The 25,762-nt window shown below is 38.2% G+C and overlaps 2 protein-coding genes across 5 annotated transcripts in view; one reads left to right on the forward strand and one right to left on the reverse strand.

The window, feature by feature from the left end:
* LOC137078629 (lysine-specific demethylase 9) lies at window positions 1-14,657 on the forward strand. Its single transcript, XM_067446120.1, has 7 exons — window positions 1-1,182; window positions 1,940-2,568; window positions 5,765-5,902; window positions 6,886-7,028; window positions 7,119-7,286; window positions 7,394-7,502; window positions 11,300-14,657. The coding sequence occupies exons 1-7, from the start codon at window positions 594-596 to the stop codon at window positions 11,840-11,842; spliced, it is 2,319 nt and encodes a 772-aa protein (XP_067302221.1). The 5' UTR covers window positions 1-593; the 3' UTR covers window positions 11,843-14,657.
* Window positions 14,617-25,762, reverse strand: part of ptpn22 (protein tyrosine phosphatase non-receptor type 22) — a 25,141-nt gene continuing 13,995 nt past the window's right edge. The window contains exons 13-28 of one of the 4 annotated variants that reach the window (XM_067446116.1): window positions 24,815-25,359; window positions 24,635-24,724; window positions 24,091-24,162; window positions 23,909-23,980; window positions 23,688-23,815; window positions 23,503-23,530; window positions 23,336-23,410; window positions 21,658-21,726; window positions 21,462-21,524; window positions 21,251-21,378; window positions 20,995-21,022; window positions 20,748-20,810; window positions 20,513-20,670; window positions 19,416-19,446; window positions 15,449-15,583; window positions 14,617-15,264 (exon numbers count right to left, since the gene is read on the reverse strand). In XM_067446116.1, coding sequence (XP_067302217.1) covers window positions 15,203-15,264; window positions 15,449-15,583; window positions 19,416-19,446; window positions 20,513-20,670; window positions 20,748-20,810; window positions 20,995-21,022; window positions 21,251-21,378; window positions 21,462-21,524; window positions 21,658-21,726; window positions 23,336-23,410; window positions 23,503-23,530; window positions 23,688-23,815; window positions 23,909-23,980; window positions 24,091-24,162; window positions 24,635-24,724; window positions 24,815-25,359 — 1,747 coding nt within the window. In that variant the 3' untranslated portion in view covers window positions 14,617-15,202. The remainder of the gene's footprint in view (window positions 15,265-15,448; window positions 15,584-19,415; window positions 19,447-20,512; window positions 20,671-20,747; window positions 20,811-20,994; window positions 21,023-21,250; window positions 21,379-21,461; window positions 21,525-21,657; window positions 21,727-23,335; window positions 23,411-23,502; window positions 23,531-23,687; window positions 23,816-23,908; window positions 23,981-24,090; window positions 24,163-24,634; window positions 24,725-24,814; window positions 25,360-25,762) is intronic. The other 3 variants (XM_067446118.1, XM_067446117.1, XM_067446119.1) reach the window with 3 other exon arrangements.

The raw sequence follows: 25,762 nt of genomic DNA on the forward strand, positions 1-25,762 counted from the left end.
CCAGTTCTGCAAACAGGTTCAACCCATAGAAGGCTTAACCTATTTTTTTCTTTTCTTTTATTTTTTACGGTCTATGGTTCAGGTTCAAACCAGCATATGTATTGAAATTATCCGACTCGCAAGAACGATTCGTTCATCGCCATTTTTAACCATGTTTTTAACACGACTGCCCACTAGGCAGACAAGATGCGGCGCATCTCACTCATGTTGTAAATATAGATCAACCAGAAATGGCGGAAATGAAAACAAGACAAGAAAGCGTCTCGCGTAAACGCCCACAGAAGAAATCCGACACCCCGCAACTATGATCTGGATGCCGCTGTTCTTTTGTTGGTTTTGAGGTCAAGGCGAATAGAAAGATAAATCTCCTCTCAACGAAACGGAACCGCCCAACCCCCGAAGCTGCTACAGCATTACGTCAGCCACTAGACGAGGTGCGTGCAGTAGCGCACGCATCACTTGAACCATAGCCGTACAGAAACATCACTACCCATAAAGCTACATGTTGTGCGCATGCGCGATACGAGCGGGAAAACTACAAACGCATTAGCACCGATTGGCTAAAGACAAAAGAACTACAGCTCCCAATAGACATGCGCAAAAAGCCCCTCTTAAAGCCTTTTAAATTTACGTGCAAAATGGCTGCACAGGTCGATCTGCTGCGCGTCAAAGTAGAGGAGAAGAGCAGGGACAGCTTTGACAAAGCCACCAAAGAGAAGAAAAAGAAGAAAAAACGAGAATGTTCGCCATCCGATGACAAGCGCGAGAGATCGGAGAAGGAAGCGAAGAAAATAAAGCTACATCACCACCAACACAATCTCCAACATGCCCAACAACGAGCGCATCCACCGCACCAACAACAGAACAACCAAGCGCGAAACTTCAGCAAAGAGCAGGCACCTGTGCAACACCGTCATCCTCTCCATCATCAGCACAACAGCACCAAGAAAGACTTACCTCCGGGCTGGCCGCCGCGCAAAGTGACACCAGCAGCCCACGTCCCGCAGAAGACGGTCCTGCCGCCTTCCCCGCTCCCGCTGTTCACTTTCACGCCGCTCAAAGTAGCGAAGGCCAAGCCCCTCAATAACAAGCCCAAACACATCGAGAAGGACGCGAAACTTAAGCCCAAGAAGGAAAACGCCGAGGCGAACGTTAAAGTGGAGGAATGCAAGAAGAAGAAAGGTAATTTTAATAGCGTTAGCACATAAAGCAAACGATTTTACATTTCTGGCTGGCTTCCAACTTGAGAAGTCAGCGGAGAAAGTGCCGTTAGCCTCAAGCTGCTAACCCATGCGCGAGCACGCCCCCATTCACACGAGCGCAGTGTTACTAAATATTATCGAGGAAGAAAGTTTTCACAACTGTGAAAGTACATTTTAATGAAACGTATACCTTCTAATCACTTTCTCTGCGTCGTATCAGAGGCGTTCTCATTACATTTGTCTTGCTAACTAAACTCGCTACTACACCGAACAGCATTTAAAAAAAAAACATAAGTGAAGTTGGTACTACTATAGCTTTTTATTACATGATACCATAATAATAACTGCGTTTTTGGACACAATACCCTGATATTCTTAACTGTCATGTACTGTATCTGGTAACCATTATGTACTATACAGTACCATAGTATTACTGTATTTTGCCTTGGCTGTGCCATGTTACTGCCAAAGTAATTTGTACAACATAATTGTTATTAGTTAATAATAACAACTTTAATTATGGTATAGTGCGTAAAACTATGGTTACCATGGTATTATTAGATATGAAATATAGAGATTAATTATTTCTAGATTACTAAATGGCTTAGAATATTGTTGTAATTTGATTATTCTACAAAGTATCTAAAAAGTTTAAGGAAACACAATCATTTGTGAGTTTTTTCACGTTTACAAAAGCTATACATATTTGTCTGATGTTCTCCCATTTCTGTTTTCAGAGCCCCACAGTGAGAATGGCAAAACCCAGACCCTGGAGGAATACCTTCTAAAGAAAAAGAAAAAGAAGCGACGGCATCGTGAAGATGAGCGTGGCAAGAAGTTACGCATGCACAGCAAAGAGGTGCAGACTGTGTGTGCAGGATTGGCAGGAGATGCACCACCTCTTTCTGAAGACCCTGTCGTACATGCGCTCATCAAAGATGAAAAGGCGTGTCATGGCATAGGTGAGTACCACAGTCCTAAAGGTGAGAAGAAGCCGTTCCTCTCGCACCAAGATCACTTCATCCGCAGCTCGTGGCTTCAGACCAACTCCTCCTTCAGCAGACTCATCCATGAGGAAAAGCAGCCCAATGGAGGGGCGTCTGTACTACATGCTTATGCAGATGAACTGTCCTTACTGCAGCCTGAGGACACTGAAAAATTCGCCCAGGAGTTCCTGGAACTCGCTTTTGCTGAACACCCTAAAGGAGCCGCCCGCTATGCACTCGCCGTGGTGCATGGAGCAGCCGCCTACCTGCCCGATTTCTTGGACTACTTTGCCTTTAATTTCCCAAATACGCCTGTCAAGATGGAAATCCTTGGTAAAAAGGACATTGAGACCACCACGATTGCCAACTTCCATTCCCAGGTAGGGTGACGCTTTGAGTGCCATGGCAGTTTTTTTGGTTTGTTTTTTGTTTGGCAGGATAGGTTGATACCTTGCATGTGTGACTGGCACACGTGAGGACTGTTTAAGCCGCTGCATTTATTATTTACACAAGTCAGGCAGCGAGAAGGTGTCAGTTTAAAGTACATTAACAGTCTTGAGTGAGTCAAGCAGACACAACTGTTAGGGTGTTTCTCTGGTGTCTCTGACTAATTAAACTCTACTGACATTTATCAAATCATTTTTGAGGAAGCTTGAAAATCACATTTATTGAAGTAATGTTTAATTTCTGGTGTTCTTAAATACTATTACTGTCAATTTGTCCTGTCTAAGGGATAGTTTACCCAAAAATCAAAATTACCACAATTATTAACTTGCCCTCAAGCCATCCTCGGTGTATATGACATTCTTCTTTTAGATGATCACAATCTGAGTTCTATTGAATTTTTTTTTGTTATTTAAAGGTGCACTATGTAGTATTTTTGCAGTTAAATATCCAAAAACCACTAGGACAGTGTTATATATTTTGTTCAGTTGAGTACCTACAATATCGCAAATGTTTCCAACTATTTGTAAATTGTGAGAAAATTGCTATTTTAACCAAGGACCCGGGACGTTTCAGCATAACATTTGAGGAAGTCGCCTCTCAATTGTCATATCAGCGCTACCCTTGGTTTCCTTTTTTTTTTTTTTTTTGCAAAAGCGATTTATTCTTAGCCGTGTGAACAAGTGAACGCACAGAGTAACATCATAACATCATTTTGAACACACTTAAATGTATCTAATATGATAAACAGAGCTGCATTACCTCATAATAATGACCGGAAGAGCGGAAAAAGTGCAGGCGCCCGGCGAATGTGTCCCGTCCCGTCCCGTCATGATAAACGTCCCGGTGCTCGCGAGGCGGGTATTTGTGTAACAATCGCTCCAGCGGCCGTGCTCAGCTCCACAACACAGTAACGTTAATAACTGCATGCATGAACGTGATTTCTGCCAGAGTCCTATTTTCCACCGGCTGTGAGGTGAAGACCACATGTCCCAAGATGCTGTGCTCAAACTTTGCGTAATCCAATGACGCATTTGTTTAGAATAGGCGCCCTCTAGTGGACAGAAAGTTGCATAGTGCACCTTTAACACATTTTAAAGTAAAATATCTAGCTACCGACAGACTGCCTTCCATATTCAACTTAAGGAAAAAGCGTAACATAAGCATTTTGATCTGCGAGAGGCGCTATACTTTCTTCATTACTTGAATACGGAAGGCGGTCTGTCTGGCTATTTTTCTTACAAAAACCCATCGATTCACTTTAGAAGGCTTTTATCCCCCCTGTATTACTGTTATAATGGATAGACGCACTTTTTAGGGCTTCAGATTTTGGGCTGCCATTTATAATGTTTGGATTAGCCAGGACATATTTTAAAAGTCTCGTTCTTCGCGTGTTTTCGAAGCTATGATTATGTTTACAGTGTGCAATATAACACAGTTCATGTTTCGCGTGTAAAAAACAGTATTTTTCACACAATTTACTCATCTGTACAGCGCAGTTTCCTCTGTCCTCAAAACGGCCTGATGATTTCCTTGTTCTAGGAAGTCCCTCCTTCAGAAACACGTAACGAGTTCTGATTGGGCCAACGCTTCCCGTGTTGTGATTGGACAGCAGCTTAGCGCACTTTGCCCGGAAAGGTCCCGCCTCTTACCATAACGGGGAGATGCAAGCGCTGAATGCACGCTCTTCTCCACGTGGGAGAGCAACAAGACCACGCCCCCTTTTTTTGTGTGTTCTTGTGGGCGGAGGGTTAGTTAACGGTTCTAGTGACGTCATTACATCCCTGCACTTCCTGCTGTAGTCCAAACCCATAGACAGTAAAAGAAATGTACGGAGCGATCCCATTGCCTTCTATGGCGTTAAGTGATGTCAGTATAGGAGCACTCACTTCCTGATGGCTGAGCGAACTGCGCAGGCTCAGACTGAGCTTGACGACGTAGATGTGACGTGAGCCTCCTGTCTTACAGCTGTAGGTCTTCTAGTAGATGTGGAAAGTGAAAGCTGAATCACGTTGTTTAAATATTTTCTCCCGTTGCTTTTGGCTCACTATGGGCTTCTCCCCATTCTTCTCCCTTGACTTTATCAGACTTTGTCTCCACGTCCCCCCGACTGTCTCATAGACAGTAAAAGATTGCCTGCGAGCGTCTCCTCAGGTCTATACGGTAATTTCTCAACTGTGCGACAGAGTCGCGTTGGTTATGACGCAATAGTTAGCCTATTTTTACAAAAACAGCTTCTACGGGGCGATAGTGTAAGATACAAGGTAACGGAGCCTTTTATGCATTGTCGTGTTTCTTTAGAAATAAACAATGGACAAATGGAGTCTTTAAACGTCTCAGATGTAAAGTTATTCACTGTCAAAGTGACTCAAAAAGGAATGGGAGTCAATGGGATGCTAACAGCAGGTGATGGCTTGGTTAGCAATGGCAGCCCCTAGGGGTGGAACGCTTTCCGAGCGCTAGATTACCCCCTTGTCCAAACCGGCCGTTCGCTGTAGGCTTTGAAAGGGAACTTCTGTTAAATAAAATATCTCCCTTGGCATTAAACTTTGAGCTTTATAATTTTACAGGTATTATTAATGCTCTAACAGCAACATTACACACTAACTAAAGTTTGAAAGATGGAATCGCGAAGAACGGGACCTTTAATACAACTACGACTGAATTCATCTGAAAAAACAATGTCATATACAGTAAATTATGAGATAATCTTCATTTTTGGGTGAATTAGCCCTTGAAGGATTGTTCACACCAAGGATGAAAACTGTTTTAATAATCTTTCTAACTTTATTAGAATAGAAGTCCAACAACAACGACACAGAGGAAAGATATAATTGGAATCACTTTGTTCAAAACTATTTTTTCAGCTGATGAATGATAAAAACATTGACAACTGAGCTTGAGCATTTAAAGCAGCAGACGACATAACTGCAGCGCACCATTATATAATAAACAGAACGTTATCATACATTGGTGTGGATTTTAATACAGTCCTTTAAACTTTTTATTTTAATATGAATCTTTGAAAAGACTCATATGCTGAACTTTGCATTAAGGTTCATTTTTGTAAAATGTTGTTTTACATATTGCAGCACTAAGATAAAAAATGTGTGTTGGGATGTTTCCTTGCAGGTGAGCCGAACATACTGCTCTGGGACGTATAGAGCTGGTCCCATGAGGCAGATCAGTCTGGTCGGCGCAGTAGATGAGGAGGTGGGCGACTACTTCCCGGAGTTCTTGGACATGCTTGAGGAGTCTCCGTTTCTTAAGGTTAGAACATAATCTCTCACAGATGAGTGAGCTTGTAAGGCCTTTGTGCATTTAGTAGCTGTGTAGTGCAAATGATGCGTTTCAATTTGCTATTTGCCAGCTAAGTTTCTTTCGGTTTTGGATCCAGCTAAATCCAGCTCCTTGCATTAAAAAGATTTTGGTTGCTTCCCTGTACTTTCAAAGACCTCTAAACATCAAAATTGGAGATTTGGTCTCAAAAAGTGTTTTTTTTTCTTTTCTTGTTTTTAAAAAAAAGACTTATCAAGGGCGCACTTATTTCATCAGACATGGAGTTAAAAAAAAGTGAAATATTACAATTTAAAATAACTTTTCTAATATATTATTTTAAATTGTTATCCATTTCCTTGATGATAAAGCTGAATTTTCAGCATCATTACTTCAGTCTTCAGTGTCACATGATCCTTCAGAAAGTATTTTAATATGCAGATTTTTTACAACATTTATTATTTATTGCACTTATTATCAATACTTTTGAAAACATTATTTTTAGGCTTTTGAGGAATAGAAAGCTTAAAAGAACAGAATTTATTTGAAATTATAAATGTCTTTACTTTTGATCAATTTAATGCATTTTTATTTTACTTTCCCCGAACAGTATTTTTTGTCCAATAAAATGTCGTCTAGAAACTGTTAAGCAGATAATAATGTAATTGCTGATAGCTAATAAATGGCTGATATTAAACTATAATAAATGAGCATGCACAATTAGGTGTGCAATATCCATGCATAAAAAAATAACAAAAACTCTTATCAGCCGTTAGATGATATATTGTGCATAGTAAGCTCTAAGTCATGACTGTGACAAGTCTGATCTACACCAATGCCCTGTTTCAATAGAAAAGATGTCAACATAAAAATGTTTGTCCAGTCATTTCTTGAAATTCATACATTGAGACAATAGTCAGGGCAAAGCCTACAGCATTGTTTTAACTTCCTGACTTGCGGTTTGTTTGTCTGTGCAGATGACTTTGCCATGGGGAAGCCTGTCCAGCCTGAAGCTTGACTGCAGGTCCCAGAGTGACGATGGTCCCATCATGTGGGTGAGACCTGGAGAGCAGATGGTCCCCACAGCTGATATGCCTAAGTCTCCATTCAAGAGACGAAGGTATGCGCTGGCCTGATGCAACTGTAGATATTCAACCTCAAAATAGACTTTCATGTAGAGCCTCTCAAAACTATTTCTTGTTGGTTGTAGATCAATGAATGAGATCAAGAACTTGCATTACCTCCCGAGAGCCAGCGAACCACGTGAGGTGCTGTTCGAGGATCGGACGCGAGCCCATGCTGATCACGTTGGCCAGAGCTTCGACTGGCAGAGTACAGCAGCTGTGGGTGTCCTGAAAGCAGTGCAGTTTGGGGAATGGTGAGTGCAACCATCTGCCACTCAGAAAAATATGCACATGCTCGTACATGCAAAAAGCTTTGTGTAATTACTATAGATGAAATGACCTTTGTTCTCCTCTCTCATAGGAGTGACCGGCCACGGATAACCAAAGATGTGGTCTGTTTTCACGCTGAGGACTTCAATGACGTCGTTCAAAGGCTTCAGCTAGACCTGTATGAGCCACCTGTGTCACAGGTAGGAGCTGTTCATCTAATAAATAGGACAGACTATAGGCATGTGTGTTTATATTACTCATGGTAAGTTGGATTGTATAAGCACAATGTATGAATGAACATGCATTGTAAGTCGTCATTTTTGACAGAGCAGTATTGTTGCAGGATTATAACCGGGATCTGATTTTTTTGCGGGTATTGTTCATAATTTTAATCACTCCACAACAGGTCTTGCGCTTATAATGCAGGAAATTCCTCAAAAACGTATTCACTTTAGCATGTAGGTTGTATGAGAAAGTCATTTTAAAACTTTCTGCGAGACATGTTTAAGCGGCGCTGCGTTTTTTCTCTCCCTCTCAAAATGCGCTTAACATAACCATATTGCATCTGCACAAAGTAAGCGTAAAGTGTAAAGTGAGATCAACTGGGAAAACCAGGTTGCTGCGGGTGGAGGTGTTAGTGAGTCCAGCAGGGGGCGCTCTTCCTGTGGTCTGTGTGGGTCCTAACGCCCCAGTATAGTGTTGGGGACACTGCACTGTCAAAGAGCACCGTCTTTCGGATGAGACGGAATTTGAATTTGAGACTTTTTTTTTATATCAAAAGTAACAAAGCTTAATGTGATTTATTCAGCTGTCAGCAGAGTTTCATTTGATTAGAAAACAAAAAAATTTTTAAAAAACTTTTCGATTAGTAGTTTTTAAAAACTACTCAATATCAATTCTCAATGGCCACGAATCGATTTTTTTTCTTTTCTTCCATATTTATTTCTGCAAACATTGAACATAAAATTAACATTAACCCCTTAAGCCCTGAGGGTTTTAGGTTTTTTTTTTTTGTCTGAATGACATACACAACTTTAAAGCAGCACTAGGCAGGTTTTACTCTCGGGGTCCCCCTACAATTGGGAAACAGTATTGTCCTCTACTACTGTCGTAAACTGTCATCCTACATCAGGGCATGCGTACGTGCATTTGTTGACATGACAACCATGATAGCCCTGAACACTGCAGGAGGAGTTCACATGCTTGCGTTACGTGTGAAATGTCTTCAACCCAGGTACAGTGGCATATGTTTCAGCATGTCATATGAATATCATTTCATGGGTTTTATTTTTTTCAAACTGCAAGTGATCGCGATGCTCACATTTACAAGCCAGTGTCATTATAGTAGCCTAGTCTATTTGTTACCGTTTTACAGAATCTATATGATGCTTCAATTCAATGTTTGAGTGGTAGGTAATAACACACCAACGAGCAAACGCTGGCCCAATGTTGATCCTCGTCCTGCCTTTAATCCGATCACTTTCTCGTTGCGTCTTTTTGCTTTCCTCCGACAAAACCTTTGCTTTCTTATTTTTCTGTGCTGCTTCGGACATGACTAACATCCGGCAAGCAAACGATAGTTGGGCTCGCACGTCCGAATGTAAGGAAGTGGGAGTGGTGGTGGAAGTAACGTTAATGCCGTAAAGCAGTCGAATTTTGTAGTACTATTTGTTCTCGGGTTACTACCCGAATTCTGAAGTTTAAAAGTACAATTAAAAACGATACAGACCCCGTCAGGCTATGGCAGACGTGTCATTCAACCTATTGTAAGTCGATGTATCATCACAAAAGTCTTGAAAATATATTATGAAGGTTGACAATTTACCTGGTGCTGCTTTAAAGACTTTTTTGCACTGTGATGTTACAACAGAGAGCTCTTCATTCATTCATTGTTTAAAATGGTAGATTCAGGTGTGTTCTCAACGTTAACACCACCTTCACATGAAAAAAATCAGAGGTATGGAAGCATTTTTGCCTCCAGAAGAAACAGAAGAAAGAAATTCATACATATACATTGATAAATGATGACAGAATTTATATTTTTGGGTGAACTATCACCCAAAAGCCAGTATTAGTTTTCCTACATCGTTCGCTCACCGTGTTACAGCTAATGCTGTGAGAGTTTATGTTTGTTTTAAAGCTACAGTCCGTAGTTTTTCCTCTTTGTCACCATCTCTGTTTGAAAACTGCAATTGCAGTTAGTCGCGGAATTATCAACTTTATGTGAGTTGTACCTCGGCACGACAGCGCGGAGGGAGACTGTGCGGCTGTCGGTCACCGCACCAGTGTGGATAAGCTACCCTACTGTCATTTAAATCACAGACTCTACTGTTTGAAAGTAGGCTATGATCGACATAAGAATGCCATCTGAACAAGTAGCTAACATCCACTTTTCTTCTGACCAACTAAAGGGGAAACAATTGCAATAAATCGCAATGATTAAATCTAACGATCGTTTATCATATCACGTTAAACTGTGCAAATTATACTTTTTCAAATTGTTAATGTTAACATCAGCATTACATGACTAATGTGTATCCATAACTGAGCAGTCTAATTTCTAATCGGCATATACCAACAAATTGTGAAGTAGAGGTGAATTGCTCCCTCTCATAGCAAGCACAAAATAACTGATGTTTACCATAATGCACTCCATAAATGTATGAATTAAGCAAACAAGTGTGCTACTGTTACATTAGCTAATTCAACCATTGAAATGTCTTGCTTGTCCAACAGAAAAAATGCTGAAAAAACACAGAGGTCACACCACCTTTTTATCAAGCCATTTTTATCCGTTTTCGCATCGGCCTGTTTGAACTCTCTTTTTTTTTCTGTAGCCACTCCGAAGACTTTTGCATTTACAACGCATGAATAGGAAACAGAGCAATATAGCCGGTTACCGGGACTCCTTCTTTATGTGTACGGAATTTCCCATGGAAATCCACCAGTACCATTAGAAATAAAATCATTATTACACGCTTACCGTTGTAAATCGAGCTAAGATAAGCAGACAGTTTTGAACACTGGCTGGTTATGTACTTGCTCAAAAAAAATATTTTGGATGATTTTTAACCCAAAAAAGTTACGGACAGCAGCTTTAACTAAAACAAAAAATAACCTGATCCTGTTTGATCAAGGTATGTGACTGTTCTGACTTCTGTTTCCAATTTTCAGTATCAGTTTTTCATCTTGCATCAACATTGTCTATTCAGTGCGTCATGCATTTGAAATATAGAGTTGGGCTGTGTTTTAATGTACCCAAGTGTACCCTAATGGCTCTTAATTTCGTTTTATTAATGAGACATTTGTAAACTTAAATTTAAATTAACTGTTCATTTGAATAAATATAGGATTAAATCAAAATGATATTCGTTGAGTCGAATCGTGAATTAAAATCGAATCAAATTGAGAGCTTGAAAATCTAAATCGAACTGGAACATCTGAATTGATACCCAGCCCTAGTCAAAAGTAAATTAACTTCGATATTGTTTACAATTTATGGCTGTAATGTTTTGGCAGTTTCTCCCCGTGATATCAATTGATAAATAGTATTGGATATCAGTCTATTTCAAGGTGTTTTACTGAATGTGTCAGTTCCAGTATCTTGACAACAGTGAACTATTAAATTCTGAAGATGAATGACAGGAGTAAAATATAGATGTTTTTCTATTTTAATGATATCAGTCAAGTCTCATTTGTCCGCTAAACTAATCTTAAAAACTATATGTAATATTGCATGTTATATTGAATACATCATCTTTTATACACTTTTCAGATGTTTTGAGTTGAATTAATTTCAAAGCATCAAACTTTCAAAAACTGGCTGTTTTGATTAATGTATAATTTATAAGTATTTGAAGACCACAATCTGATCTTTTGATGATGTGTTGTTGGATGAGCAGTAATGAATATGTGATTCCAAACGGGTGTGGAGATGATGTAAGGACAGGCAGGTGTTAAATAGGCCAGTATTCCCATAATGCCCCTCTCTTTCCAGTGTGTCCAGTGGGTGGACGATGCCAAACTCAACCAGTTACGGCGGGAAGGCATCCGCTACGTTCGTATGCAGCTCTGCGATGACGACATCTACTTTATCCCTCGCAACGTGATCCACCAGTTTAAAACCGTCTCGGCCGTGTGCAGCCTGGCCTGGCACATCCGTCTAAAGCAGTACTCCGAGGAAGAGGAGGTGGAGTCAAAGGACGTCAAGACCAAGGACCTGTGTTCCACATCATGTCCTTCCCCCGTTCACCCGGACACCAAAGTCACCTCCTGCACCCAGCTACATACAGACACGGCACAAGGGGGGGTGGCGGAAACAAACGCGCTGGTTTTCCAGAGGCCCGCCACGCCACCAAGAGAGCCGCAGCCCACTCCTCCGCAACCGGCTAAATCCGCCCACACTGTTTCCGCCACTCCCTGTTCGGAGAGCAGCCCTCTGTCCTCGCCCACACCAGAGCAAATGCTTCCACAGGCTCCCGCCGAGCCTGCATCAGACTCCTCACTCAATGGCAGCAGGTCCACGGATTTCCACAAATGACTTCCGAATCCTTCCTTTTGCAGAGGGGTGGAGTTTTATTTCACCTAACAGACTTGACTGACATTCCACCGTGTAAAAAAAACAAACAAAAAGGAATATCTGGACTTTGCCTGAAAATGATGAAGACTGTATATTTTTCTTTTTTAGATTTTGGTTAACAAAATGACCCCACGAGTACTTTTTAGGTTTTTCTCAGCCAAAGTATTTAATTTGAAATATATTTTTGCTGATTACTCTGTATTGTTTTATATTTGTTTATATATTATTATAAATGAGATGAACTAACGATCTCTCAAAAGGACTTTTCCAGTTGTTTCCCAGGCCGTCATGTGCATCTGCTAATTGGTTTTACAAACAAGGAAAAAAGTGCCTGTCACAAGTGGAGAGCAGCAATCATATCTTAAAGAGAAAAATGTTTTTTTTTTCTTCCCATAGCGTCACTCTGAAGTTTCTGACGTATTTAAGATAGACTAGAGAGATGTGTCAATTTCAAGTGAGAGATATTTGCTTTTTAATTGACCATCCGCTGGTTTTGGTTTAAAACACTTTGCTTGAAGGAAAATTTATTATTTTTGGAATGAGAAATAGCAGTAATTATCGAAGAGGAACCTGTGCATTACCTCTCATTTATGCAGAAAATAGGATTTTGCCTCCCATGTGAGGGTTGATCATTTGTTTGTTCATTTTAATTATTTATTTTTGTCCTTTAGTCTTTTAAGATCATGGTCATAAATGTATTTGTCTCATTCATTTTCTGTCTGTAGTGTATAAAGGAGCCACTGAGCTTTTTCTTTTATATTTTTATTTTGGATTAGAAAGATATATTCCATCGACGACCGGACGTTAGCAGAGAATTGGATGGAAATGTAATAACCAAACCTGCACTCAGGGGCAACATAATGATGCCTTTTCATTTGGTCAAGTCTCCTACTGTGTTCACGTTGAAGCTTTCTAGTAATCTAATCCATTTTATTTCCATTATTGGGATTTGTATGATTTGTTGAGCTCTTGACCCTATAATTCTGACATGTTAGAATGAGCTTTGTGTAAGGTGCAGCGCTTGATTCAAATGGATCTAAACAAGCTTCCATTTGGATTTCACACATGATCCAGCTCATACAAGTAGTTTGAAGAAGAAGAAGTTTTATTTATATAGCGCCTTTCCGTAGCTCAAGACGGCTTGAGTCCAATCCTATTTTTTTTAAATCATACTTAATTATGTTTTAACCTTTTGTGTTTTGTCTGTCTTTGACATGTCACCATTTTTTTAAATGTTCCAAATTATTATTTCTGTTGCTTCGGCCATTTTAAGCATTTGTTGAATCTTTTCTGAAAATTAGTGAGTGCAAATATGAATCAACTCAACAATATACATGAACATGGTATGAATAAATTCCTATGCTTTTCTTGTACCAGAAAACTGTTATTGTATGTTGCTGTTCCCATAGCCTGCTCCCCAAATCAAACTCAAATTTTTCTCCTTCAAAAAACGTTTGATATTATTCATAAGTAGTAGCAGAAGGTATATGCCCAGTATTATTACATAACAATAATGTTTCTTATGTGTCTGAACTGAAGTTATCCATAGTAATTTATGACAAGCATTCTATGGTGACTATGCTATCTGTTTTAGTTGGATAAATGCAATTTAGCTTCCACTTGCTAAGTGTAGTTGTGTCAGTAATGGTTTTTATCACTTTAATGTGGTTGTTTTGAATGGGATGAAGTTTTAAAGCAGGCATTCAATGTTTTTGAAAGGGTGGTGGGCAGTAGTTGTGCTTCTCCATTGATGCCAAGTATTGCTAATGACTGATTTGAATGTAATCTCACACCAGCAAACCAATCAGTCCACATTGATCCTGGTTTCAAGAAAACAATCTAATGGCTTTCCCTAATCAAATGCGTCCTGTAAAAATGAGTGCCTTCTATCAAGTCTTTAATTGTCTGCTTTTAAGCTAATTGGTGTTATACAAGTTTTACGAAGCATTAATTGCGATGGAATTTCATAAAGTTTGGCAATAAGTAATGATTGGGTATTTATTATTGTAAAATGGCTAATTCTACTAATCCAGAATCAACTGAAGGTGACTTTTATCAGCCACCAAAGAATGACCATTCAAAAAAAAATGGTGGTAAATGACATTGAAATGTTAAATTCATGTGCAATATGAATCATATCTCCTTCTTCTATTTCCCACAGTTTTTAAATTGGGATTACGATTATATATGCAGGTTGGAAAGCCTAAACCGTAATCATTTTCCCCACTATTCAGTGGCACTTTCTCAGATTCTGCAGATTAACGGTTCAATTGAATGAAAGAAAATATACTTTTCTTAAATCGAAAGTCATTATTTACCAATTTATTAAGATGAATCTTCCCATATACACAGACATGTTCTCCACTCAGTAACACGATTATGCTTTTACACCTTACGGTTTCATGGTATATTAAAATAAACATGATGTTTAGCGTTCTATGTTTCTTCTGAATTTTGGCAGCTAGATTCTTTTTTGTGTTGATCAGGTTTTCGATGGTCGTTTGTAATATAGGAAACATCCACTTAGGGATCAAGGCATGCTCTCTGTGTTTGATTCATGATTTGCTCTGTTTGATATTTGTATAAAGGTTTTCAATTTCATTGATTTTTAAAGACTAATTAGATGGTCAATTATGAACATAGTCAAAGTAATGTTTTGTAAATGCTAAGTTACATTTAATAGAACTGTCATGTGGATCTTTTCAATTGTGTAAAAATGCAATGGAATGCATAGACTTTTTCTGTATTTTTTTAAATAAACCATTTTATGAGTGTACCAAGGCGAAGCATTTCTTAAATGGGGCTCTTTCACTGTACCAGAAAGTATGCAAATGAGCAAACACAGTTAAACACGTCAGACTATAAACTTGGCATTTATACACAATTATTTGTCATTTTCCTCTCTTTCAGATAGACCTTGCACCAAATGTACACCTAAAGTTATGTAATCTATAAGGTCTTGATTGGGCATGGTTACCTGTGCAGCTGTATGCATTATAAAATACATTAAAAAAGTTAATTTATGTTACCTATGAGATTCGAGGAGTGTGCATTTCAGTACATTCATCTTATCTTGTCTTTAGTTGCACAATTATAATAATTGTATATACATTTTAGTTACATTGTTCAATGTTCAAACAGGCCATTCTCTTGCATTGCACAATAGACGTGTCCATCTGTTGTGTGAGGTCAGTGGTTGGTCTACTATCCCTCAAAAACCACAGTGCTGGTCTCTCTGAGGCTGAAAGAAATCTTTGCTCAGTAAATCCCGTTGCACTGTCTTGCAAGGCTGTTCTCCTTTTCTTTCAACTTCGACATGAACTAGACCCATGTTTCTGGTTTGTTTCGTGGGCCCTTTGGTTTTCCAAAACGAGATCCAAAAGCTGTGGAGTAAGAAAGGAGTTATTAACTGTTATTAACATCACGTGATGAAATAGTATCATCAGGTCTCAACATGAACTGAGGAAATTTAAAATGGAGTGGCTCCATCTGGTGTCAACTTTCAGAACATCCGTTTTAAAACATTTTGGTAATTAGGAAATGCACGAAAAGAGGACCATAGCTTACAAAATAAGAATCCAACAGCAGCACCATAGGGTGGTGGAACAGACTGAGGCGGGGCTGGGGGTGGGGCTGACGATGGGGCGAGGGGCACTGCTGACGGTGGGGCTAGGGGCGGGATCGGAGGCGGGGCTGTTTTTGCTGCAAATGACAGTCACACACATGCAGCTGCTTGTCATTTCATTAAACGGGTTAGTGAAAAAATGAAAATTCTGTCATTAATTACTTACCCTCATGTCGTTCGACACCCGTAAAACCTTTGAACCGTTATGAATCAGTGTATCGATTCATGTTTCGGATCATGTTTCAAACCGCCAAACTGCTGAGTTTTTTGCACAAAAACTATTCTCATCTCCTCATAAAATGATTGTGGAGTCACTGTAATGAGATGAACTTTTTGTAACGACGTCTTTAGTGCCTTTTATGGGTCTTGAGAGAGGAAATGACATTGGTGTCAATGAAGGCCTTTCTGAGCCATCGGATTTCAACAAAAATATCTTCATTTGTGTTCTGAAGATGAACGGAGGTCTTACGGGTGTCGACATGAAGGTGAGTAATTAATGACAGAATTTTTTTTATTTGAGTGAACTAACATTTTAAATGTTTATTTTAATAGAACTGCATTTAATAGAATTAGCTATGGGTGTTTCTGCAACTACGGGCACTTTTAAGTCCCAGCAGTGAAATTTTAGATTTATGTTAAAATTTGTCATATGATGCTTTATAAATATATTCACAGTGCCATTACACACCTTGACAAAAAATATAATTACTGAGTAATATGATTTAATATAATATTATGAAGCGTTTATAGCTCAAAACACCATTTTTGTTAGTGTCCCACACCTGTGGTCTCAATGTTGAGATACATAACATAAGCTAATTTAATTAAAATTTGATATTATTTCAAATGGACTTGTTTAATATACAAATTCATTTAAATCATCTTAAAATTCTTTGTATTATTTACTGATCATTTTTATGATTTTTTAACCTAAATGTGCCTGTCCCACACTTTTGAGTCCTTACCGCAACAATGAAAAAAAACTTTTATTATGAAATGCCATTAAACACAAACAAGTCTAGTTTTTATGGAAACAGAAATTATCACTTGAGCACATTTCTGACAGACTGGGCCACCACACTACCTCACTCAGAAGATGCCAAAAAAATAAGGTAAACATGATCTTTTCTGCTCTAGTATTTATTGTGCGTCCTTACCATTCAGCTTAATAACTGTGTATTTTGGACTACATTTAAAAAATAAATGTAAATTACTGTTAAATTATTGTATATTAAGATGCTAAGAGTCAAAACTAATGTAGTAGGCCTTGCTAGCTGCAATTAGCTAAAATATTAGCAAAAATGTCATTACCGCAACATGTCTTTACCGCAGCAAATGTAGGTGTTGCGGTAAAGACCTTGTGTCGCGGTAGAGACAAATTCAAGGTTTACTTTACATTCTTTTTAAATTAAATGACAGTATTAGTACTGAAGTATATATATATATATATATATATTATAGTAGGTACGGAAAGTATTTGTTATATTGCAGCCATTTGCTAAAATCATTTAAGGTTATTTTTTTCTCATTAATGTACACACAGCACCCCATATTGACAGAAAAACACAGAATTGTTGACATTTTTGCAGATTTTTATAAAAATCAAAACTGAAATATCACATGGTCCTAAGTATTCCGACCCTTTGCTGTGACGCTCATATATTTAACTCAGGTGCTGTCCATTTCTTCTGATCATCCTTGAGATGGTTCTACACCTTCATTTGAGTCCAGCTGTGTTTGATTATACTGATTGGACTTGATTAGGAAAGCCACACACCTGTCTATATAAGACCTTACAGCTCACAGTGCATGTCAGAGCAAAGGAGAATCATGAGGTCAAAGGAACTGCCTGAAGAGCTCAGAGACAGAATTGTGGCACGGCTCAGATCTGGCCAAGGTTACAAAAACATTTCTGCTCCACTTGGCACTGTGGCCTCCAGAATCCTTAAATGCAAGACGTTTGGGATGACCAGAATCCTTCCTAGAGATGGCCGTCTGGCCAAACTGAGCTATCGGGGAGAAGAGCCTTGGTGAGAGAGGTTAAGAAGAACCCAAAGATCACTGTGGCTGAGCTCCAGAAATGCAGAGGTGGGAGAAAGTTGTAAAAGTCAACCATCACTGCAGCCCTCCACCAGTCGGGGCTTTATGGCAGAGTGGCCCGACGGAAGACTCTCCTCAGTGCAAGACACATGACAGTTTGCATGGAGTTTGCTTAAAAAACACCTAAAGGACTCCAAGATGGTGAGAAATAAGGATTCTCTGGTCTGATGAGACCAAGATAGAACTTTTGGCCTTAATTCTAAGTGGTATGTGTGGAGAAAAATATCACCAGCATGGTGGTGGCAGCATCATGCTGTGGGGTGTTTTTCAGCTGCAGGGACAGGACGACTGGTCGCATTCGAGGGAAAGATGAATGCGCCCAAGTACAGGGATATCCTGGACGAAAACCTTCTCCAGGGTGCTCAAGACCTCAGACTGAGCCGAAGGTTCACCTTCCAACAAGACAATGACCCTTAAAATGTTCTTGAATGGCCCAGCCAGAGCCCTGACTTAAACCCAATTGAGCATCTCTGGAGAGACCTGAAAATGGCTGTCCACCAACATTTACCATCCAACCTGACAGAACTGGAGAGGATCTGCAGGAGGAATGGCAGAGGATCCCCAAATCCAGGTGTGAACAACTTTCCCAAAAAGACTCATGGCTGTATTAGATCAAAAGGGTGCTTCTACTAAATACTGAGGAAAGGGTCTGAATACTTAAGGACCATGTGATATTTCAGTTTTTCTTTTTTAATAAATCTGCAAAAATTTCAACAATTCTGTGTTTTTCTGACATTATGGGGTGCTGTGTGTACATTAATGAGAAAAAATGTTGTGGTGAGATGTTGTTAGTGCTATGGGTTTGTGTTATTTTATTACTAAGGTTTGTGCAGCATCAACTTTAGGAGACAATGTTTTTAGCACTTAACTTTCCATTAATTTTTGTTTGTTTGTCCCAACAAAAAAAAAAAAAAACAAAAAAAAAATTGTGTACTGTGCTTATTAACTGAGACTTCTTACAGCTCTTACAGGTTGTTGCCCTTGTTTGTTTCGTTGCTTCTATTGCTCTCCCCTTTTTTGTAAGTCGCTTTGGATAAAAGCGTCTGCTAAATGATTAAATGTAAATGTAAATGTTTTTAAAGCAGTTAAAAGAGTTAATTAAAAGAGTTATTAAGTAGCAGTTTTGCAGTATCCTGCATGCAATACCTGTTTCTTTTACTGTTGTTCTTTAGCCTGTTTTTGATTTCGTGGCACTTTAACATTGTGTCCTTACCGACACAAGATGTCATTACCGCAGCACTGCTCTATTTCTATTTTTTTCACATTTTAATTTGCAAAAAAAATATTTTAACACTTAAGCTGACATGATTTACACATTGAAATTGCAAAATCTGTTACAAAAAAAAAAAAAATGTTAAATTTTGTGCGTATGGAGACAATTGACATCTAAGGTTTCTGTAATTTTTTTACATGGCATAGAAAAAAACATGAAATTCCCTATTTTGTATATTATTATTTTATATCAGTATTTACAAAACTGCGTAAAATTTGAAAAAGCTATTTAAATATGATATTTTTTTTTTTGAAACAAATAAAGGAAAATTTATGAAATGAACGTTATTGTAACGTTGCGGTAAGGACACTTTTTAAGAAGATGACCCAAAAAACTTAAAAAATAAACATGTTCCAGATTAAAATCTTAACGACTACATTACATTTTGTGTACATTGTTATATGTATTACAGACCATGATGGTTAAAATGTAAATTCAAAAAGGTTGATTTTTTAAAAATTGGGATAGTCAAAAGTGCCCGTAGTTGCAGAAACACCCCTATATCAACAAGGACAAGTAGAAGTGGTTATACATACGTCTCTGTCTTCCTTTCAGAAACTTAATACTCTGTAAGAAAAGAAATATGTATTTACATGTATAGAATCTTATATCCAAAGCAAGTACTGTTCACACATAAGAGGCCGTTCACACAGAACACGTTTTTGCTTTGGGCATGGTCTACAGTGGCGTTTTCATCTTGAGCTCTGAGGACTTGCGCGAGACGCTGCAAAAGATTTGAGACAAGAGTGCACTGTTCAAACCAGAAGGGTAGCCACAAGGAGGCCTGGGGGCCTAGGCTCATGTTCATGTCCAGTCCCCCAGATTCCTGATTGCTTCAAATAAAAAAACGAATTGTTGATTTGTTACTTTAATAAATTTATATTGACCAGTACTTTCCACGAGGAGACAGCAGGTACAGTGGCTACTAATGCTTCCAATTTCCAGAACACATTTCATCACTGGACTGTAGTAGTGAGACTTCCACAACGGCAAATACTTTTGTCTCATTATGTTAGTGGAAACAACTTAAAATACTCTCATTCTCATGCATCCTTCCATTTTATTTGCATCACTCCTGATAAAAACAAATGTGCTTTTATAAAAATAAAGAAAGATGCCGCTTTCTGCCGTCTCGGTTTCTTCTCTGTGAAGTTTGTGCAGCGCATTACAAAAATGAATCAGTGTAGCTAAACTGATTGACAGGTTTTCCTGGCCTCGCTCCAATAAACACGTCATCTGAGCAAAGAAGGGGTAGTTATTTTGAGATAAAATAAAAAAGACATGAATTTTAAAAAATAATGATGAGCACAAATAAATCATTTATAATAAATACTACAATACTCTATTAAAAAATTTAATTGTCGATTTTGATTTCATGGTGGCTTTAACTTAGCTAAGGAACAGCTGCGGCTACAAAAAACAAAAGACGTGAGCACAATGGAAAAACATGGAAAAGCTGTGCAATGGAATGCAAAAACAATCCGTGTGAACAGCCCCTGTATTCAAGGTAGGCAATAGATAACATTTTCAGTATGTGGGTTCAATGGAAAACAGGGTGTACAAAATGTAATGTTTATTAGCCATCAACAAACTGGATTTGACATGTTTATTGTGCCATGCACATTACATGTACCAAATACTGAGACTTTAGAAGTTGAACCTTTGTCCTGGCCTTGCTGACCAGTGACGTTTTCTCTCTCCCTCTGTTTGACTGGTTCTCTGTTGGTCCCATTTCTGCTGGCTGACTGCTTGCTGCTGTCTGGTGCTCTACTGTATTGGTCAAAAGGCGAGCTAAAGTAAGGTTATGTAGTCTAGCTTATGCAGTTTCTGATATCAATCACTGTCAAGGGATTTATGCTGTCACTCACCTTTGCTTCCAGTTGCCATGGCTACAGAGACTGGAGGAGTCAGCGGAGCCACAGATAGAGGCTCTGTAAAATTAAACACAGCTGTGCACACATAGATCCAATAATAGTATGCCCTCTTTATCTCTGTTGTAAAGTGACAAACACTACGCTGCAGTGCACTTGAGAGGGTAAATTTGCTTGTACACATTATGATGTAATGACACTGGTGACTGAGGTGTAGGAGGGCACAATGGAAACACCAACCTACCTTGTTTTGAACTTTTTGCTCTGACACTCTGTTAGGAAATGACACATTTGGTAAGAATTAGTCAAGCATTCATCATACAAAAAAGTCACAGCGCAGCACCTTAAGTTAAGGACTCCATGAAAATTATAGTTTTGTGTTTTTAATCTATATGCATTGAGGTCAGCTATATGCTTGTGTACTTCTAAATGTTGACAAAATTCATGTTAAGCATATAGTATAAAATGTAGGTAGAGTATGATGGTAAGTGCAATGTAACCTTGCTTCGGGTCCAAGAACTGTCCAGGGATGATCTGGGTTGGGAGCTGCCTGACCATTCAGATGATGTGCCCACTCTCAGTCTGTGCTGCTCCGCCTCAGCTGGCAGACAGGGGGCGCTGTCAGACACTTTAACGGAAATATTTTCTCAGCTTTAACAAACGTAGATGTACAGTTTTCCTGTGTACTGTAAACTGTACGGTATACTGCACCTTTCTCTGTGTTAAAAATGAAAGATTCTGGAGTTCTTTCAGGAAGTGGTGGAGTAACACTTTCTTTATGAAACAAAACACCAAAACGTACTGTGAGTGCATGCATATGTATATCAGAAAAAATGTTAATTGTATATTAATTAACAATTACATTTGTGGTTTTAGTTAGATGGATATGTGATATACAGTAGCCTACCTGTCCCTGGAACTGGTTTGAATGTCTCAGATGTCTGCGCATGTGGTGTTAGGGTGTGTAGAAGAGATTCTGTGGTCAAAAATAAAAAGTAGCCTAAGTAATAAAAGGTTACATTGAAAAAACAATTAACAAGAATAACACGTGACAGGTTTGTCCTTTAGGCAAGCCTTCCCAGGTGAATAGGGTAAAAATATTCACTAGCGATCACCATACATCCTCAGTCGATTGTTTACATTAAGAATTGCACAAAAAAATCCAAGTTTACAGGATTACAAGTCCTCTGACATGTTTTATTAAAAACACAAATGATAGGCCTACATTGTTTAATTAGTATGCACTAATTTACATACACACCGAATGGAAATCTGAACAGTGGATTAAGCCAGGTAAAATGTGATTTTGTTTAATTTTGTTGACATATTAGAGCCAATATATGAAGAGTTAAAGGTTATTATAGAGGGGATTTTGGACCCCTTTTTATTAGGCTACTCCATAATTCTGAAAAATAATGTCAACAGCCAGAAAAAAAAGAAAGAAATAAAATGTATAAAATCAATTGATTTTACAATTACATATTACAATTACATATTACAATTACAATCAATTACATATGAACAAACCAAAAACCTTCAGAATATGGATACAAAATAAAAAGTTTGGAGTATGTAGCCTACTGTAAATGCTGCTGAAGTGGAGATTTCTGACTCCGGACGTGCAGGAGAAAAAATTATTTTGAGAAAATGGCCTTTAAAATATGTATTGTAGCCTAATTGAAATTAGCCTATGATTTGATTCTTTAAAGGTTTCTTATAATAATAATAGATTTTATTTATAATAAAATATTTTGTAATCTTATCAGCCTATCAGCTTAACTTGACAGGCTACGCGCCCAACAATTCTAGACCTTAGACTACTATTTTACATCCAAAAATTATTCTGCAGAGATTTGTATTATTTTATTTCGGGGAGGCAATCCCAGAAATAATTGAATCTTCAATTACGAGCAGGCAATTGGGTGTCGGGAGTCGAGTCCAAACTGGAGACAGTAGGTGGCGACTGGTAAGTGTCTTTTTAAGTTCCTCCCTTCAAAAGTTCCGAATACCATAACAACATCACCACAACTGATCACAGCGACGCATGACTTTGAAAGTAGGACAAGTAAGAGAATGCAACAACAACAACCAGTAATCATGAAATATGCGACGGGGACATTTTTTATTCATTAAAGAGCGGTAATATAGTAACGTTAGTCTAGAATTTCACCTCAGCTAGCTACAGTAGCATTCAGCTTCGTTTGCACTTTGCTTGTGATTAAAAGAATTTCGCCTACTTTTTATGCTGTGGAAATGTCAAGTATCTTGTCATTTGCACTATCAAACATAATAACGTGAAAAATGTTTTGTTACGGGTTCGTTTATTAATGTTGTAAGGCCTAACGTTATTTTTAATTACCGTTAGTCGATTCTCAATATTCATACATCGGTAGATATGGTATTTTGTTTGCTTTGTTGAACTAATTTCATAGATTAATTTTAATATTGCATTTAATACAGCATGTTTTCCCTTGCTTGATGTTGTCAGCTAGCTTGTTACAACATACCATATGTCTCTCTTTATGTAGAGCAAATTCAAAGTTACATTTTAGATGTATTTCCTTGTAGACTGTGTTGAGTCTTACCCTGTGGATGTTTGTACAGTAGGGGAGAAGGGCTGTGACTAGTGATCGCTATAGGACTGAATGGAATAGATGATGCTGCAGGAAAAAAAGGAAGTTGTCAAGACTTGCCAAAATAAATGTAGGCCTATTGCAGTTTCGCTTGGAGATGCTAAATATATATTACTTACCAGGAAGTGACATTCTAAGTTTTAAGCTCTGAAATAAAGAAATACTATATTAATATATAATATAATATTATTATTTTTTTAAATACGCTCAGCAAAAATAATAAATAAAAAAATCCCCAAAGTTTTTTTTTTCTTTGTTTTAATATGCTACAACGATTCAAATAGATCTTAATACATCTGCTCACCTTGCTTCTCGACCAGGATCGTTTTATGTCTGTCTGAGCTTCAGATGTTTGCCCAGACCATTCTGAAGATTTCCCAACTCTCATTACAACATCCTGTGGCTTTTCCTGTGTCACATTTTGAACTAAATCTGTTTAAAATAAGATGAAAATTAGAAAAGGTACAAACAGTGACCAGATGAAATTTGACGTCAATTCATCATCTATGCCTGTGATTGTCATACCCTTATCCGTGGCCATTTCAAAAGACTCTGGAGTTCTCTCAGGCAGTGGGGGTACAGGTGAGGGCGGGCTGTCTTTTTAGAGAAAACAGGAAGATTTACAGGTGCTGTCAGACCACTGTCACATTTCTGCATTTCTGTATCTATAGACTAGATACAAATGTTCAAGTCTGCATAATGCTCACCAATGTTGACAGTCTCAGAGCCTGAGCTGTTTGAGATCACCAATGTCAAGAGCTCACTGGTTTCACTGATATCTGAAAACAACACCATATATAGTGATAGCCTATATATTAAAAAAAAATCATGTTCATTTCATGTTCTAAGATAATAAAAAAGGATATATTAAATAAAATATATATTATATTATATATATATGGAAACACCTACATTTAAAAATCCTAAACAAAAATGAAAAATGTTGCAACTATGCAACTTAATGCATTATGTAATGCACATTATATGAGCTCATAGGTACCACAAATATGTATTAATATATTTCTATTACTTTATGCTTAAGTGTTAACAAATTAAACTAACATTTTCTTAGAGCTTAATAGAAGTATTACAAAATGAATAACAAAAATGACCAATGCTAATCAAAATATGAAAATAAAAGCCAATTCAAAATATAAATAAATATAATGGTATATATATAAATCTGAAATCACATTGGTGAGAACTGAGAAGTGGACATTGTGTTTTTTTTAGACATTGAGTTGGACTAACCATTAATTTCATCTGCGAGTATAAAAGACTCTGGAGTTCGCTCTGGCAAAGGAGGAGGGCTGTCTTCATCAGATGAAGGTGTTTTTGCACCTTTATTTAAATGATAAAAAATGATCATAAGTGATCCATCATAAATAATTCTTGAGAGAATCGGTTGTTAAAAGTCACAGGTGTTCATACCTTTGTCACTGCAGTCATGTTTTGGCAGTTCCATCACCTGGTTATTAAGCTCTAAACTAGGTATTGTGAAACAAGGGTTCTCCATCCAGATTTCGTGAATCATAGAGCCCATAACACTGGGATTGTCTGTAGCCGGTAAAGACTCCGGACCAAAATAAGGATCTTCTACAGTGAAGCAGAGGGTGCTGGAGATAATAGGCATGTGGTTAACAGGACTAACATATTGGTTTTCTTCCCACTCCAGATGCTTCATATTTGGCCCCAGCTCCTGTAGGCTGATGGGATCATTTGAACATGCAGCTGGGGTAAGATTAGCGTTGAAGCTGGTGGATGGCTCAGTCCTTTGATATCCACAGGTTGGACGGTCTGTTTGAGGAGTTGGCGCTATGAATGACCTCTGATAGTTAATCTGGGCCTCACTCATTTGGTCGAGATTGGTGGAGATGACCTCTTGACTGAATGGATGTAAATGAGGCTGTGGCCAAGAAGTTATTTCCTGTGTAATGTGATTGTGTTCATCCATTAGGATTTCCATTTTATTACTCCTGTTTTAACAGAGAACTATATTGTTAATCAGAAATAAAACAAAATTCACAGTGAGCCTTAGACATGAAACAATTGAAGATTTTTTGATTACAATTAGGCTTCTATTTAAAGGTGAAGTGTGAACTCAAGTAGGTCCTCAGTTAGCTGGTTTCTCCAGAAGGTGTTAAAACTGTGGTTTGTGGTAATATCAAAACATCTGTTTTTTTTTGTTTTTTTGCGCAGCCTGACACGGCAACACCGGCTCAACCCAGGGAATTAGTTTGAGGGTGATCTGTTTTGGCCAATGGCAGATGGGTGAGTCTTTAAAGAAATCTTTTTAAAACCTTTTTTTTTCTTTTTTTTTTCTTTGGGGATGCTATTGGAGCAGAAATTACACACTTAAGCTTACAGACATTTGTCAGT

Source organism: Pseudorasbora parva, chromosome 6 (genome assembly GCF_024679245.1).
Source record: "Pseudorasbora parva isolate DD20220531a chromosome 6, ASM2467924v1, whole genome shotgun sequence".
Taxonomy (NCBI): Eukaryota; Metazoa; Chordata; class Actinopteri; order Cypriniformes; family Gobionidae; genus Pseudorasbora; species Pseudorasbora parva.